This window comes from Bombus pyrosoma, linkage group LG15 (genome assembly GCF_014825855.1).
Source record: "Bombus pyrosoma isolate SC7728 linkage group LG15, ASM1482585v1, whole genome shotgun sequence".
Classification (NCBI taxonomy): domain Eukaryota; kingdom Metazoa; phylum Arthropoda; class Insecta; order Hymenoptera; family Apidae; genus Bombus; species Bombus pyrosoma.
The window spans coordinates 9,894,155-9,912,074 of NC_057784.1; the positions used below are offsets into that span (position 1 = coordinate 9,894,155).

Consider the following 17,920-nt stretch of genomic DNA (forward strand, 5'->3'; position numbering starts at 1 on the left):
GGATACATGCATACATCTGTGATACTTTATTATTTCATTTAAAAACTACCATTTCTTAAGAATAGCCTACCCATTGAACTAATCCAATCAATGTCTTTTACATTGGCTAACTGGGACACAGTGTTTAGCTGCGTTTCTCACATGTCCTTTAACACAGTGGCAGCCACGAACGCATTCCTGATGGGAGTAAACGAGTAACGCGTTACAATTAAACTGAGAGTAAGGAAGACAAGATAATTCTCATGACCAAGAGATGTGTATATATATATACGATACTGACCTCAGGACAATCTACGTAAGGCTTAGCACACGTAGGTTCGCAAGAAGGAGGAGGTCCACACACTTTGAATTCTTCGTTCGGACCACAGGCAGAGCTGACACTACTTACTATATGCACATAGAATAATATATCTTGAAATAAAACAGCGATCGAATAATGAGCAATCAACGATACGTGTAATGGCGACGATATAAATAGGAAATGCTTACTCAACTATGTAATCGTATTACTTCTACAAATTTCATTTCTAAATTTTACAAAGTTTTGTTTCTATTTTCAAATCTATTTCAATTTTAAAACTATTTAAAAACGATGAATTTTGGTTTTCTACTGTTCTTCGATTCGTTTATTCAAATTTTTATTTTCGAGTAATTATTCCAAATCAAGCGCAGGTTCAGTTTGGTATAAAATGTAATTTTCTGTTTATACACGCGTCGTTATAGTTGTACATATTAAAGACAGTGATATTATACAGACAATGAACATAATTGTACTTACTACAAATATAAGCAACGACAAAGAGGAGAAAAATAACAGCGGCACGAGACATGTTGGAACGAAACCTTCGATCACAGTTTGATTACAATCGTAAAAATTTTCGTGCGCTTCTGATTAAAATTCGTAACAGCAGTCTGTTTTTATACTCGATAATTCGTCCTTCTAAAAATCGCTATCTTCATCTGTTATACGTTTGTCAGTGTATTCGCCGTACGCTTATTCGATCGTGTCACTAATTGTAAGTTACGAAGAAATTTACACGTTATGAATATTTTATGAATTATTCGAAACTCGTATAATTTGTCTTACGTGTCATATCATTAATAACTATACCAAAAGTCACTATATTACGTTATTTCGTTATTATAAATATCAAATATTCATCAAATATAATTCAAATATAATGCATTATAATTTAAAGTCGTTGAAACCTACTTAAGATACAAATATATATTTGAAGAATAAACTTACAGATAAGCACAAACTCGCTTAAACAACGATTATAAACGTCGGGGATGAATTACGCTCTCTTTGAATAAGCCAAGGTGTTGATATATAAAAGGAGTGAGAGACGATCGCTGCACAGTGCACATGTACAATGTTTTATTCTACTTAATCTACGTTTCTAGAAATTTAATCGACAAAATGGACCTAATAACAACAACTTTTGCCACGTTGACTCTTTATCTCATACGTAAGTACATCTGCTTTATAAAATTGAGCAGCTTTCCGAAAAAAGTGCCCATAAGATAAAATGGTGATTGAAGTGAATTAAGTTTTGGTTTTAGGTATTTAGTATCAGCTACGTTTCACCTGATAATTATAATGGCTCTTAAGAAACATTATCTTTTTCATACTTACAAATTAAATAAAAAATATTTCACCTATTTGACTGGAAAATTCATCGAGCATCTACATATCTACAAATTTGCTCTTTCTCAGAAAAATCCCCAACAAGTCGCAATTTCCAGTTCTTTCGTCGTGAAATTTCGTTCCAAACCTTCGTTCTAAATCTCTATTCGTTTATCTTTCCTGTCAAATGATAAACCATAATTTATTCTCTTTGACTTCCGCGCGCTATCACTCTCTCATTACCATAAAAGGATGATTAAAATATTAGTATGGAAAGATGATTAACTATTCGACGTGAAACACTGGTATTTTCAAAAATTGCAACGAAACCGGAATTAGAGTTATTACTCTTTCAGTCGCCTCCAACAGAATTTTCACTGCTGCTGACGAAACCACCGAGTCTGGTAAATGTGTTAAATAATTATTAAACCTTCGTATATATCTTTTGCTTCTCGATTTACAATGTTAACGTTAGTTTCTGTTTAGAAGAACCGACGAAATGTGGCAAAAATGAAGAGTACACGACGTGCAATCTTTGTCTAAAAAATTGCGAAAATCCCTTTCAAGAAATTTGCTCGCCCGGGGTAAGCAAGAAGAATAAAATATGGCAGGATCTTGATTATTAGAATACGGATTAGAGGAAAAAGACAAAGTTATTGGAAAATTAACGTTTTATTATGCAAGAATTAATTAAAATGAAGATTTGTTGTCTTTGTTTCAGCCTTGCATAAAGGCTTGTAAATGTAAATCGGGATATTACAAGGGCAGTGAGGGCGTGTGCGTGTCTATCATAGGTTGCATTGTCGATAATATCAGAAATCGAAGTGAGTAATCATCGATATACGTAGAATATACAGAAATGTGTCAAATGCTCAAGATACGATTCTCGTTATATTTGGTAAATGAAAAGCAAGATTCCACTTTTGTGTTCCTACTTATAAAAATATGGAAAAATATGGATAAAGACAAGGATCCACAGTTTACTAAGAATATCTCTAATCGTTAGAAAAACAAGAAATGAGAAATCTTCTGAAATAATCATTCTTTTCGTAGTTCCACAGGTAACAGAGCGAAGCGATTCTTCTTCGATAAATACGTCATAGCCAAGGTGCTAAAATTGAACAGGTGTTTATCCATATTTGGAAGGAAGAAGTTTAAAGAGTACAAGTAGAACGGGAATTACGCGTATTGTGTACGATATTTGGGAAGAAAAATAAATATTTATCTGCTGTTACTTATTCGAATTTAATAACGTCTGTCGCAGTATATTTCTTGATATTTATATAAATGTTTCCCATGTTTACATACTTCAAGCGAAGTGCGGTCAGTCGTATGAATTTCTGCAGATCTTGACCGATGTCAAAGACCACGACCTCTCCAGATTATAATTTTGTTAATTGCTCGTCTTGAACGATACCGATATTATCTCACGATACTTATTTTTTCAAAACGCATGTTACGTTGAAGAATAATTCCAGGAAAATATTTACTATGGAATCGTTGTACTTAAATTTATCGAGGAAATTGCCAAAACAAGGTGCATCTGCCACCGATTAAAGATTATTGTACAATTATCTAATCATGTGACAATTTTTCTAACCAACAATGTATTTACTTTGAATGGTACTCCAGGTCAACTATTGTCGATTTATCAATCAACATCTTCGCTTCTAGAAGCATCCTCCGACCGGTTGGAGCTGTTTCAAAGACAGATGTTTTTCTTTCCTACATTTCTGTCGTTAGGATATTTCTTAAATTCGAGGAGAATTTTAAAAAATCGTGAATTAGAAATGATGAGACAAAACCTTTTTTTAAACATTAAATATTATTTTTCTGCGGCACAGCTAAGTCTTGACCAAACTGCTGCGACTTCTCTAAATATTCCAGAAGCTTGAAAAGTTCAAATGGCTTAGAGAAAACAGCCATCTTTCTCGAATATACTCTGTTCGTTTCTAAGAAGATCTCGGCAAAGATCAAATAGCGCAAAGTCAACCAACTACGGGCTACGGATACGAGGACATTTGCCGAAGATAAGCACTCCCACTGCTATCAAAGGTGCGATCTGCCTCTCTCGATACTATCTCGATCGTTCGAGGACCTAATAACCTACTAAATTCACAGCTTTTTGCCCTGATGTATAAAGATGCATGAAGATGCACACAAATGGTCAAATTAGCGACCACGATAAGTATTTGTACGCCACTTTCGTATGGCTACAAAAATTTAATGCTGCGGAAATGAAATTAGGAGTTTGACAAAGAAACGTTGCATAGAAAATAAAGATATGTAGCCACGGTGAATGGTGATATTTGTGCCATGAAATGAGCTACGACGATCGTGAAACGTCCCTTGCCTGCTTTACCAAAAGGAATTCTATTAAAAGAGGAGAGAAAAAAAACTAGAAAGAATACTAACACCGACACTCGACTAAATATTGCCTGCTAAATTTCGGTGCGCGCGATTGCCAATCGCTTTTGTTACGCTTAGGCGAAGCAAATTCGCGACGAAACTTGCGAAACGACGGGAACCGTGAAAAGACACGACAGCCACAGGCGACTTCTTGGAAGAAACGAGATTGTACGGTAAACACGAGTCGAAGTAGCCAGAATTGGATGGCAAAGGTCGTTATCCGTAACCTCGTTTTACAGATTTCGGATATGTATTTGGTTTTCCCAATGGTTTCGTTCACCGAAACGACGCCAACTTTCCTTCGAGATCATAACGGAGACGATATGGTGAAAGAGAGGCGTGTTCGTATCAATGAGCAACGACTAATGGTACAGGCAGAGATTAGAAACGAGCAGATACTCGACTCTTCGATAAATAAACGATAACATTACGTAGGAAACGACATCGGTTATTTCCTTAAAGTATTGAAATTTTTCCTGGACCTCGCTCAGGCGATCTAATGAAACGTGAAATAACGTGCTAATAAGATACACGAGAACGATAGGTACACTAACGGGCAAAAGAATCTGAATAGTTGCAGCGGATCACGAAAGAATATCACACTTGTGGAAATTGGCAAAGTGTGGACAGTCAATTATTCGTTATATTAATAAACTGGAATAATTAATAAGACCATCTTTAGCGCTAATTATATTTCTCGGCTCACTACCGTATACTAATCTTTTACCAATTATATGTTTGCAATAAGTTTCTTATGACTTCTATATACATTTTCGAATTGGTTTCAAATTTTAAAGAATAAAAAAAGCTCGTTGCATGGAACAATAATTTAGTTACGAAAGGATTTGATCTTCTTGTCAAACAGATGATTACACAGATTCCAATTGTATGGATTCAGTAATTAAGCGCAAAAAATATCACTGTGAGATTTGCATCACCTCGTTTGTTGTTTGCTACGTGTATATTCCATCGATAGACGAGATATTGGCACTGATAATCAACAAAAAGATTGCCACGAGCTATCGCTAATCTGGACATGACGAAGTAGTTAAACGATGAATCGAGTAGCATGAGTCGGTTACGACAAAAATTTTTGGAAGCACGGTAAGCGAAAAGGGGGAGTGGAGTGTGAAAGTCATGCGTCGGATTGTATAAAAGCGCGAGCGGCAGAACATGCAACTCAATCGTAACAGACGCAACATAGGTTGACCGTAGTTCCTCAAATCTCAACGTTATTTCGACGACTTTAATCACCATGACTCGTGTAGCAGTTCTTCTCTTACTCGTCGTAGCTATCGTGTACAGCAGTAAGTAAACAGAAATTATGTTATGTTTTCATTGAACGCGAGATCTTATTACCTTTCCTTTTACGTTTGTCTCTTGATTTTTTTATTAAAAATAACATTATATTTTACTTGAATATTATGAATAAAGTAGTGCCATTAATTTAATGTAATAATATAATTAATATAAAATGTAGAGAATAGAAATTGAAAAATAAAGTATCTCAAATATATAAAAAAAGTATAAAAAGAATTTTCTTTAGTTTTTAATTTTTATTTCGCTTTACGATTACAATCGAATAACGAATCTATCCATTCAACGATTAATTACAGGCGCATATCCTCAGGCGTCAGAGGTTAATCAAGAATGTGGTCCAAACGAGGAATTCAATTCTTGTGGATCCGCGTGTGTGGACACCTGTGAGAAACCAGCATCACCTATCTGCACTATGGTTAGTGTCCCGTGATATATAAATTTGAATAAAATTTCAATTCTTCGATTTATATCATCGATTGCTGCAAAAAGCGATCAACGTCTTGACGATTCCACAAATTTTCTGTTACAGAAGTGTGTAATCGGTTGCCAGTGTAAACAAGGTTTCGTAAGGAACAAGGAGAACAAGTGTGTGCTCACTCGCAATTGTTAAATTTTAACGAAATGCAATCGCCAATCGATTTTTCTGGTTGAAAGATCAACGTAACGCTCGCAATAATTATGCACGGTAGAATGCTTCCTGCGTAATTTGTTGTATCATTACTTATTGTTAGTGGTAGCCACTGAACAACTGCAATTATTGTACTGCTTACTTTTGTTAAGCTTTGTTACATTTCCAGCAAAATACATATAAAGATATTTACTTCTTCTTCCCCTTCTTTATTAATCCCGTATTTTTCTTTTTAACACGAATAGAGTCCCAACGATAAATTTTTATACTCGGAAATATAAGTCAACTAAACAATGCAAACGATTGATGAAAAGAATTTTCAAGAAGGAATATTGTGTTTATTATATTAGGTAAAATCGTAACTACAAACATTTAAGTTATATTTAGCTTGAAACAAGCAAATTCATTAATAAGTATTTAATTAATTAAAATTTCAGCCCAAACTTTTCATATTACTGACGACAGTTAACACACCATAAACAAATATATTTTTTTATATTACGTAGATTAACTGAATTGTTCATGTACGAACCTAATTCTTTGACTATTCTACGCCTCTTAAAAAAATCTGGAATATTTCTGAGATGCTTATCAATGTTGTTATTAATGCTTTCTTATGTCCCCTCTACGCGTTATACGGAGAACTCATTGAGAATATGTTGAACAAAAGTCTAATTATTGACTGATTCATGGTCGATCAATGTTTAGCCCTCAAACCTTGGTTAACGTTACTATAAGCTATACAGGGTTAAAAATAGCGAAAAATCACATAACTTTCGGCCTAAAAACAACATCTCTTACCTAGTCAACGAAATCTATCGTCTGTTTTCGCATCAACTTTATGATACATATGTTCACGATGTATTGTTTAAATTTTCTTTGCAAGCCCAAATAAAAATCGAAAAGTGCCACCTTTGCTTCTTTCTTCGCGGTTCCAAATACAATTTTTCTTTTTAATTTTTTCATGAATCATCTAGTAAACTAATGCTCTTGACTTCTCAAAAAGAAAAAAAACCCAAGCCATTTGGTCCAATTTTAAAAAAGTTAATCAATTTCAAAGGGTGTTGCAACAGCGTTGGAAGTCGCTGTACTGCAAGTAGCGCATCTCCTTTAATTTTTTCCAAAAAGCCGTATTTGTAGCACGTAATCGAAGTCAGAGTCAAAACAATACCTACAATCTTATAATTAGCGCCGATCGGAACATTGCGCTCATAATCACAGTAAACACTCATAATCACAGACTACAGTCAACGTTAGGAACGAAAGGGTCAAAAATAAAGATTGACTGACGCAATTCAGTGTCAACAGAAGCATCGAGATGTTAACTGAGAACAAAAACCGCTATATACAAATGTTTGATTACACACCTATACATATATCGGATATCAGTCTTATCGTCAATTAATTTCTTCAACGTTCGTAGATAGAGATTTCCACCTATTATTTTATTTCTCTGGATAAAAGTCTTTTACGAAAGGTATCTTTACCAATGCTTTGTACAATAACGCGATATCTAAAAAGCAACCGTATCGTATCGATCATTCATAATCACAGACGTTACTGCAACCAAACAGAAAAATGTTTCGCAATTACAAAATTAAAGAATTAAACGTTAATCTTTGAATCGATTGATCAATGCCAAGCGATGTTTTATATTTTCTACCTTTTCATACTTTCGATATATTTCCACTCTAGAATTAAAGATACAAGGTTGAATCATCGCGATTGAGTCTATACGTCTAATTTGCTTTTAGTCTCTGATACGTACCGAATGACTCATCGATAATGTAGGTTCATTGATAACGCGTCACACACCTTGCGGTTAATCGAGCAAATGTTAGTTCATTCTCAAACAAAGCAGCCGCGAGGTTAGTCGATTTTAGCGGAATGGGTGAGTAAAGTCAAACAGTAGGTTATCGAGAAAGGCGATCGTTTATTTTCTCTCGTGGAAAGTTACACAACTTCTTTTTCGCTGGCCGGCAATAATTTAATAAATCAATAAATTATACGACGCGTAAATCTCAACATTCGTCCGGCAAGACGCATTCGTTCAGCGAATTCTTTAAGTATCCGTCTATGCATTGACAATCCGTCACGCATTTCTAAAAGAAACAAACGAATTTTAATTCACAGTGGAATTATATACAAAATTTCTTTATAAGGAAATTTCTTTGAAGACACTAACGCTGATACAGTTTGGTTGTTGGGGTATTCCACATCGAGGCTCGCACGCGGTACCACAAATTTTGAACACTTGGTTAGGTGGACAGATTATGCCAGCGTTGATCGCTAAGCGATTATAATATGAAATTAAGAAATTTCTTTGTAAGGGATCTACTGCTAGAACTAAAAAGAATCGGGAAGAAATCTATTTGATTGTCAAATACTTACAGCTGACATAAACAACGACAATGAATAAGAGAAGAACAATAACACGAGACATGTTTTATGCCTTTCCTCGACGGTAGTTCCAAATGTAAGGTAATCTTTCAAAGAAGCTTATTTATAGCAACACCTTCATCCTTCAAAACTGATAAAACTGCTTATTATTCCCTTATCGCTTTTACTTTCGATTCGCCTCCCATAAATAATCACTTAAGATTATACGTATACTCATCCAGAAAAATAATCTTAATCTGACGTAAAATAATTTCAAAAATATTTGTCAAGGTCGTAAAACGAGCTTGATAATTTGACGTATCAATCATTCGCACGATAACGTAGTAAAAATTCAAAAGGATCATGTAAAAAGATGTATAGACGCAAACAACGAGAATGAGATAAAAGGCAACACGTTAAAAAGTTCCCCAATTATTCGCATCTCCATTTGCTAATCTCTTATCCACCATCTCCATCTTGAAGCATATTAAATCGTCGATCTTACACCTTCTATCGGACAACCCATATTCAAAAGCAATTTATCACATTAATGGACCAAAGGGTAGTCAGAAGATGTTGAGAACCATTTGATCGTCCATGAACCATTCGAGCAAATCGAAAGAACATTAAGTTATCGACAATAAGTCGACTGCGTGAGAGATCGAACGGTTAATTGACTGTTAATATATCGTCTGGAACGGGAAACTACGGGAACGACTGTATAACAAGCAAATTCATTCTGATGCAGTCGCGTTTATCAAGGGGGCCGGATGGTAAATTATCGGGGTACAGGGGCGGGCTAATGTTGCGTACAGTGGTCAGTGGTTGTGCAGCAGGCAGCTTGTCTATTCGCCGTGTACACGGGCAAACAGGCCGCGTTTAATCGCAATCGCATTGAATTCCCGCAAACGTGACTTTTCTCGCGTAACTAACACCTTCGGCAAATAAGCTCTCGAATCGCCTCGATTACCGATTCCCCAGGTATAACCGGCCGCCCGTGAAAACATGCCGGTCCAATTAAAACTTGCTTACCCTTTGGAACAATCGAAAAGTCTTGCTTCGTTCAGCTCGTTACAACTTTTTAACAACTCAGCCGCTCCCTTGGCGTAAAATCGCAATCTCGCGATAAATGACTTTGATTAGTGATTAAGGAAAATCGAATATCTTGAATATTTTCAAAGCGCGAGACATTGGTTTTAATGGATGAACAATTTCCATCAACGAGGAAACACTGTTGAATCGCTAGATCCGCGTACACCGATCAGTAAACTCAGGATGTTGATTCAAATTTATATTTTTACGAATACGACTAACAAATAGAACGCACGCAAAGGCTTGTTTCCTAAATATTGTAAAAATAGTTATACTCCAGATATTTCATGCATTTCTGCTTGTTATATACGTTCTGTGCATTCTTTCATCTTTCAGCGTATCTTGCGTATCTTTCAAATTCTCTTAGATGGTATTTTCTTCGGACTGGCTTCAGGGCAGACTGAACGTTCTTTCAGAAACGAACCGGGTTTACGAAACGTCGGAACAAAGTGCAACTACTGATAAAACGCGATTGAAATCCGAAGAAGCACGAACACGTCACATGCATGATATAGTTTTAAGCAGTATACTTGGATTTTACGTTTTGCATCTGGATCGAAACAGTTTCATCAGCACGAATTTCTCGAAACGTGTTTCGAGGACCCTCGGGACGAAGCGAAATCGTCGGACGAAGCAGCAGGAGAAGCGGTCGAGGGTGAATCGAAGGCAACCGAAATTCCTGCCATATTTCGCTGAAACCGAGTTTCCTTCCGGCTGGTTGATTCAATATGTTCCATCCGGGTAAAACGGAACTCCAGCCAGGCTATGGACAATACACTTTTCCGAATGAATCCCGTGGTTCCATGAACGCGAATGGAATATCTCGATCGACGATCCCGCGGAATGGAGCGGCCAAGATATAGCCAAATTCTGTTCCTTGTTCAATGAACGAGATTTCGAGATTAAGAAGATAAAGAAAGATCATCGTGTATTTTCTATTTCTTCGTGTGTTCATGCTGAAGATGTTAAAACGTATTGAAAACGAGGGATATGATCATTTCTATTGGGAAGAATATTAGCGATTTTTCCTAGTATCATCGATCGTTTGAACCTACAAATTCTACTTACCAAACTTCTAGTCTTTTATTTATATTACAAATCATTTTCTTAAAACTGGAATTTTACCGACTGTAACTCAAGTTAGCAGCGATGCACGACTGTTCTCTATTTAAGCATCTTTGCATGCTCAATTATTAATGCTATTGAGCATGTTTATAGGGAAATCGTTAATACTACTAAGCACGTTGGATCAGCGATCGATTAGCTAATGATAAATAAAGGAGAAGAGATTAAGATTAGGAGAAAAAGGATATGTCATTGAAAATTTGAAAAATATTCATAGCGCTCCTTCTATTGCGAGATTTAGTCTCGCGATATAAAGGATCCTTGTCTCAAACGGTCCATTTACGGTCGAAAATTTAGTGCACAGGCAGCACATAAAATCTCAACGAACGAGGCTCTGGCGCGATGAGATTTATGAAAATTGAAGATCTCTATAGCAGTTGTTACAAATCTTTCACTGGATCATCGTCTATTTCGCGTCCAGACATCTTCCTCGCCAAAAGTGTAACGTTTCTTAAGCACTGAATGGCAAATATCGAATTTCGTTTTATTTCGTTTTACGCGTGAATTTCATCCATAACGTTAATTAACGAATAAACCATTGACGAATATTATAGTTAATAAATAATCGGTGGAAATTTATGCAAAGAACAAATACAGGTGCTCGAGCACAAACAATATAACGAATTGAAAAATAAGCGATTAGGTAGGAGAGCATTTTTTGATTATCAGAAAATGTTGTTTAATTGTCCTATGTAGCGTTTAACTACCACTGTCGGTGAAAGGTACACGCCTTATCGAATACGATTTGGTGTACGACTGTGTTAGGCTGGTTGCCAGTCGCCAGGAACTTTCCCGACGCTTTATTTCTTGTTTAACTTTTACGAGTACCATACATCTCGAAGTAATTTTTAGGAAAATATTTGGATTGTTGTAATTTTTTAGTATATAACAAACTGTACTATTATATCGTTGCATTCGTCGTTAAAATAGATTTTAAAAGCGAAAGGAACTTTAAGAGGAATCATTTGAAAGAATGTTTTAGAATACCCAATATTAGCAAAAGGGAAAGATGTACAAATACGTGACACCCAACTCGTTATCTACCGAAATAATCGATACGAGCAAATAACACCTAAATGTAAACATCGTGGTCCAGATTACATGACTTGTGTCACGAAGCAATAAATTTTTTAATAGACTTGAATAAACGATAAGATAACCTCGCGTATTAACAGTATTAATACATAAATCTGTGCAATATCGATAAGTTAATTCCGTGCAAGAAGCAAAAGCCGATGAAGGAAAATAGAAAGAAGCTTAAGGAAAAATTTATACCAATAAAATTTTTAACAATCATTGATTACCACCTATGACTAATTAGCCATTCTTGAGACTAGACGGATCAAAGGAGAATTAAACGTAAAATTTAGCGGAGAAAGAGGCGGAGGTCGTTAGGTAGATGGCTACCATTAAATTTCGTAATAAAACTGGACCGTGGTTCGGGTCGCAGAACCGGCGATTTATATCTCAATTAAAACGCGGCTGTAAAATCGCGTTGTCTTTGGATCATCCATCGAACCTCCTAGCTTTCTCGAACTTTCGCCTCGAACACTGTGAAACGTATCCCAGTTCGCAAATGTCTATTCGCGTTAACGCTCTAATAGGACTATCGTGAACTCTGTGAATCGACCTAGCTGTTAGGAGTCCGCTTTATCGTTTGGTCGGTGCGCTTTGATTACTTGCCAGTGTTCTTCGAGCAAACGCGACGATTATCGTCGATGAGACACCAGACTAATTGTACAAGAAAATGGCCAGGATCGGCTTGTACTTTGTAGTTCTATCTGTTTCTAATCCGATTCAGAAATCTCCATGGACGTATTACTTCTCAAGAGAATTACTTCGAAAGAGATCGTTCCATCGACGTTTATAAACATGGTCTTCTTACTAGTCCGCGAATGCTTATGCATTTACAGAAAATTAAAATCTCTAAAGACACACACGCAATATGTAAAAATACGCAAAGTATTGAAAATAAAGTATACTTGTCACGACGCTTAGAGAATGAAACAAATATCTGTTACTCGTATTCGTAAAATATAAATTTGCATAAACAGCTACGGTTTACTCGTTGCTCTTGTATCGCACGGTACGTAGAGAAGAAATTCTCGAACTACATTTAGTTGAACGTCAAAAAAACAACCCTCTAGCCAATACTCTAAATGGCCACTTTCCATGACTTTTCGTTCACTCTGCTCTGATCGTCGTTTAATCGTCCCCTATCCGTGATCGATCCCCAATCCCCATTCCGGAGAAGAAGACGGTGTCCATGGCGTCGCGGGACAGATTCCTTTCCATTACGAAGATTGCGCTTGTTCTGCGCGAAAGTAACATAGCAAATGTAGTAAAACCTCGACGAGCACGGTCGATCAAGAAGATTACGTTCCCGACGATACGGAGTATCCGTAAAAGCTTTCGCGTGGAGAATACGACCGGCTACATTGCAAATTAATCCGAATCGACGCGACCGTGAAAAATGAGAGACGCGGTGGTTGTATTTCGCGTACGCGAAAGGGTTGACTCACCTGGCCACCGTATCCGTTAGAATATCACGCACGCCTGTTTACGGTTGCCAGGGAAACACCGGTGCACGCGCCCGCATCGACAAGGGGATTCTCTCGCGTGTCCATCCGTGACGCGCTTTCAACCGAGCCTTGGACGCGGCGGCTTCGCGTATGCTGGCCGATGCGTTGCCTTTGAACGAATTAAAGCATTTGGCAAATTGGATTCCTCGCTGGGGCGGCGCGGGAATGCAGGGTGTAGATTTGCCGATTGCCTTTCTCGTCTCTCTGCTTTCAGCGAATGTCCTTTCGACGCTTCCCACGATGGACTGCGAAGGGGATGCTTTCAACCGTACGGAAAAGCTTTGTAGTTTCTTTCGCAGAGATCCTAGGAAGATCACGAGCAGGCTCTCTTTCTCTGTGCGAAGAGCGAAAAGAACCAAGCTGTGACAAAAACCCGCGAAATCGCGAACTTTACCATTAGCCTACGATTACAGTGAATTACATAGAACTATCGTTGTAAGCAATTAGATATCCAGACTTTCTTGCGCTGTAATTTATCGAGCAATAGCGTTAATAAACTGGTTACACGGGTAGTAAACAACAGACTTCTTTCTTAGTCACATAGAACAATTAGATAACTTGCACGATTTATTTGCAGTGAAAGAAACGATGATAAAATGTGTCAACGATTTTTCTGCTACGCAATTATTGTTTTCATCTGAACAAAAATGTGATCTCAGCGGGGCCGAACAAACAACAGTCTACCGCGTTTGATTGTTCCGTCGTATTCATCGGAACGACGGTTCGTCAGAACACGCATCCGCTGTTACACTCGTTGCTGGTTCAGAATAAACGCTCCACCTGCGACGATGCTGGGCCAAATTTCAAGGCACCTATTTATGGTTGCCAAGGAAACATGTGCACGATTTTACGAGGGGAACGTGAAAACCCCTTTCGCGAGTCCGGCAACCACGATAACTGTCGTCGTATTTTCCTGACGGCACACGAGTCGAGGGACGAGAGAATCGTTGTTGGTAATACGCGTGTACCGAAATTCACGACGCGGACTGAGATCGATTCGGCGAATGTTCATTGAAATCTTTTCCGGTGTATGAGCATTCTAAAAGAGGAAAAAGATTATTATACAATTAAGATTAATCTCGTTAAAGATAAGTAACTGTCCTTTGCTTATCTTGCTGGATACTTTGAAGGTACACGGAGGAAAACTGCAGACATTCGCCAAGTGCGAAAATTACTGGCTCGGAAGTCCGATCGTTCTTTCCGCTTGGAGGCAGTCGACGTATATTTTCAACGTCGCTTCGCACCGTTAGATCCGGCTAATAACACAAAACAGTTACGCTTTTAACGCGTGCAGTTTCTCCTTCGTTAATTCTGAACGCGTTTCCAGACATTTGTAAAATGTTGCACGCGCCATTCTCCGACTCGCGACACGCGATTCTACCTGTGCACGGCCGATGGAAGACGAAGAAGGGAGAGGGACTATTCGCGTACCTCGTGGAACGTTAATTATTCGCTAACAACTGTTCAACTTAACCACTTCTATATTTAAGTTCTACGGGATGAAGCCCCGAGGCGTGACTTTTGCTAAAATTAAAATTGAGACCACCCATCTCGTTTGCTTTATTATTGCCAATCTCCTCGTTCAATGAGAGATCATAAGCTTGACGAATTCGCCTCGGGTAACAGGTTCAACTCGTCAAGATACGTATTATATCTGCTCGAACGGTTTCTAGCCAATTTGTTTCTGTAAACAGTTATGTGATTTATGGAAGCAGAGGTCGATTTCTAGACTAGGAGATAATCACCGATAAAAGTGTCTTCCGCGAAGCAAATAACCTATTTAGATCTATAAAGCAAAATCGAAATGTACCTAATTCGCTATCCGAAACAAACGTAAGCACAAAATATCCGGTACAACGATTTCGTTATATTATCTGGATTTAACTTAGAAAATACGAGTTCGTCCTTTTATACAATTAACATACAGCTTATTGGAATAAATCAACGCTACAAAGTCGCATTCAGAAAAACGTGGCTTGGTCTGCGTTTGCTCTTAATGTCTGATTTATAAAAAAGAGAAGAACACGGATTGGCGGAAAAACTCGCAATTCATTTACACTTCCTCGCGATACGTTGGCCTTTCTCTCTCAGGAGTCGGTCGGTTCGGTTTCCCTTGGACGATACACCCAGTTACGAACGTACGTTCGCGTGCGAATTCGCCAGGCGAACCGTCCCACTTGGCATAAAGTATCGGAATAGAAGCGTTCACCGTCGTTTGCACTGGCGCGGCTCGTTCCTCTCGCGATGCAATCGCGCGAGCGCGTACCAGCACGTATTTCCAGGCGACGAGAACCACGTGCATCCTTGAGCCGCTTCGAGGTTCGTGAACCTGCCTCTCGCGAGCCGATGGACACGCGGATCGACGTCAGATCAGTCGCGAGCCTTTTATGCATCGAAGGAAAATACGGTGTAATACAGTCGACGAATTAAAGGCTGTTCAGAACCTTCGATACGCTTCGAAATGTTCAGGAGAATGATCAAGGTATATGAAAATACGTACTTATCTAATCGGAAATATAAAATCGTTTAATCCGCGTAGGGAATTTTAAAATTGTGGCTCCGCCCCCCAAAGAATCCGAAAAATCTGACTCGTCGTGTCTTTTTTCTGCAGTCTTCGTATCGTAATTAGGAAACTGAAACTGATGTCGTGCTAATTCGATGACCGGCAACGATATATACTTATATTGGAAGAAGCTAGAGAATATTTGTTTTCGAATGGAAAAAAATGAGGAAAGATAAGGCAATCGCGAGAAGATAGATACAACGTCGTATAAATAATTTACGTACGTAGGTCGACGAAAAAAATATGTTGACAATTGCAGATTTAGTTTCTCAGCGAAAAATCAGATCTCTGTTTCTATATTCGCTTATCGGTGTTCCGTGTTTGTAACAAGGCTAATGATAAATACGATACGGATCTTTAGCACGATACCTACACGCGTGTCAAATGCCCGCGTAATCGTTTGATCGATATCTAGTAAACGCGAGGCTTTAAACTGCTTCGAGGATTTATTAAATTCTTCTTACTACATTGTAATATCGTGTACTGTTACTCGCATTAATATTCTGACGCAGCATTATCTCCGTTCGTTCGTTGCTTTGGGTACTTTTGTATCATGTTTACTACGAACCTACTCTGACCGTGGTCTAAGAATCACGCGATACTTAAAAATACGATTTCTATGACCTTCTAAGCAAATTGCGAAAAATATTTACACTTAGCGCGTAATATTTCGTGAAATACCGAAGACTAAAGGCGATATATACGGCACGTTACAGGTAAAAGCACCGAATACGCTAAGACAATTGGGACGCGAGATGCGCCAAAGAGGATTGGATCAAAGTTACACGAACAACGATCGATTTATCTCTAAACAAGGAAGTCGGCCGTCGATCGTGTCCGCCGACTCGCGATCTGACATTTTCGCAGCCTTTCACCGGGTCGCTGTAGTAGCCAGTAACAGCAGTAGCTACCGTCCAAGGAGCGCAAACATTTCTATCCAGAATGGAGTCCAAGGACCGCTCGGTTCGTTGTATTTCGTAATAGTGCGCGTGTCTAGCGTCGTATTACCGTACCGGTCAATAATCCATTGCCTCTTCTCCAAGTCGGCGAAGGAGCGAGCGCGAAGAGAAGAGAAGAGGCTCGTGAAAGGAGAACGATCCTTTGAATCGCTTTTTTTTTCGAGGGAACAAGCCACGGGAACACGTTCGAATACCCACGGACGCTGATGTATCCTTGTTTGTAGCTGGCAGACGGACAGATCACAAGGATGCAAAACGCGATTCAAGAACGAATTTTACAGAATCACGATCGTGAAAGTGCGAAGAAGTGGCGAGGCCAATGGATTCTCTATAACTTATAACAAGACTCTACGAGTAGTGAAATATATCTATGAATTAACCAGTCTATGAATAAACTGTGAATAAAAATCTATGAATAAACCAACGGCTAAAAGCAATATTCATGAGCTTTTTGTAGAATCAGCGGCTAATAAATTTTAATTACTCGTATAAACATTGACCAGCTGTATATTAAAATTCATTACGCATTTCCTTCGATCGATAACCTACTGGTTCGAAATATCTTGCTGGAATAGCTGCTCGAATGAATCACGGTAACATGTTAATAAATTTAGAGGAACGTTTCTTATTCGATCTGTGTCTTCGAGAACTATGCAGACGATATGGAGATAAGCAGGTTTTCCAAACTGTCCACGATAGTAACGAATATTTGGAACGCGAATATATCAAAGATGCGCTGTGGGAGTGTTTCAAGGAAGTATAGCGTAGGAAAGAAAAGAAGAACGTAATTTTAGCAACGATTCGGCCAACTGGCAATCGGGCCCGGAAACCGCAGCAGCTGCGGCGATCCGGTACGCAATATGCGTCCACGAATCCTTCGATCTGGTGGCGACAGCTCGCAGACTCTTGCGAAACAATGGACACGGACGGAATTAGAGAACGAGCACGGCGTGTCGGATTAAAGGTTCCTGGATGAACGATGCGTCACGCGTCTCCCAGGCGCCGCTTTAATGCCGCCTTCGGAGAAAATTAATCGAAGGACAAACTCCAACACAACCGCGGTTTTCTTTGTTCTGCAATTTCTATCTGGAAGCAGAAAAAGTAGGTCGCTTGCCAAATAATCGTCTTTCATATTGTTTATTCGGTCATAACGCGTCTCGCTGACCTAATTTCCCGCTTTCTTTGTTACTCTCCGTTTGGTTATTTACATTGCCCATCTGTACACTTGCATTT

General features: G+C 38.4%; 5 protein-coding genes across 15 annotated transcripts; 3 read left to right on the plus strand and 2 right to left on the minus strand.

Moving 5' to 3' along the window:
* Positions 1-3: 3 nt before the first annotated feature.
* Positions 4-935, minus strand: LOC122575402 (cysteine-rich venom protein 6-like). Its single transcript, XM_043744266.1, has 3 exons — positions 779-935; positions 281-387; positions 4-177 (listed from the first exon to the last, which is right to left on the minus strand). The coding sequence occupies exons 1-3, from the start codon at positions 828-830 to the stop codon at positions 88-90; spliced, it is 249 nt and encodes an 82-aa protein (XP_043600201.1). The 5' UTR covers positions 831-935; the 3' UTR covers positions 4-87.
* Positions 882-5,042, plus strand: LOC122575398. Of its 4 annotated transcripts, none has more exons than XM_043744258.1 (6): positions 882-1,016; positions 1,252-1,472; positions 1,987-2,034; positions 2,117-2,214; positions 2,352-2,454; positions 3,518-5,042. In XM_043744258.1, exons 2-6 carry the CDS (start codon positions 1,370-1,372, stop codon positions 3,523-3,525), a joined length of 360 nt encoding a protein of 119 aa, XP_043600193.1. In that variant the 5' UTR covers positions 882-1,016; positions 1,252-1,369; the 3' UTR covers positions 3,526-5,042. The 4 variants fall into 4 exon arrangements, with proteins under 4 accessions (XP_043600193.1, XP_043600192.1, XP_043600190.1 ...); XM_043744257.1 differs by lacking the exon at positions 3,518-5,042 and adding an exon at positions 2,684-2,874; XM_043744255.1 differs by lacking the exon at positions 3,518-5,042 and adding an exon at positions 2,692-2,874.
* Positions 5,043-5,185: 143 nt separating this feature from the next.
* LOC122575401 (chymotrypsin inhibitor-like) lies at positions 5,186-6,179 on the plus strand. The gene is made up of 3 exons (XM_043744265.1): positions 5,186-5,346; positions 5,656-5,774; positions 5,889-6,179. The coding sequence occupies exons 1-3, from the start codon at positions 5,295-5,297 to the stop codon at positions 5,967-5,969; spliced, it is 252 nt and encodes an 83-aa protein (XP_043600200.1). The 5' UTR covers positions 5,186-5,294; the 3' UTR covers positions 5,970-6,179.
* Positions 6,180-7,816: 1,637 nt separating this feature from the next.
* On the plus strand, positions 7,817-17,320 carry LOC122575399. Of its 8 annotated transcripts, none has more exons than XM_043744261.1 (4): positions 7,817-7,878; positions 8,381-8,468; positions 16,445-16,691; positions 16,772-17,320. In XM_043744261.1, exons 2-4 carry the CDS (start codon positions 8,436-8,438, stop codon positions 16,831-16,833), a joined length of 342 nt encoding a protein of 113 aa, XP_043600196.1. In that variant the 5' UTR covers positions 7,817-7,878; positions 8,381-8,435; the 3' UTR covers positions 16,834-17,320. The 8 variants fall into 8 exon arrangements, 2 of the variants coding, with proteins under 2 accessions (XP_043600196.1, XP_043600195.1); XM_043744260.1 differs by having other exon boundaries at positions 16,912-17,320; XR_006319416.1 differs by lacking the exons at positions 16,445-16,691; positions 16,772-17,320 and adding exons at positions 8,121-8,312; positions 9,875-12,575 and having other exon boundaries at positions 7,860-7,878.
* LOC122575403 (chymotrypsin inhibitor-like) lies at positions 7,900-9,784 on the minus strand. The gene is made up of 3 exons (XM_043744267.1): positions 8,379-9,784; positions 8,173-8,276; positions 7,900-8,089 (listed from the first exon to the last, which is right to left on the minus strand). The coding sequence occupies exons 1-3, from the start codon at positions 8,428-8,430 to the stop codon at positions 8,009-8,011; spliced, it is 237 nt and encodes a 78-aa protein (XP_043600202.1). The 5' UTR covers positions 8,431-9,784; the 3' UTR covers positions 7,900-8,008.
* Positions 17,321-17,920: the final 600 nt, after the last annotated feature.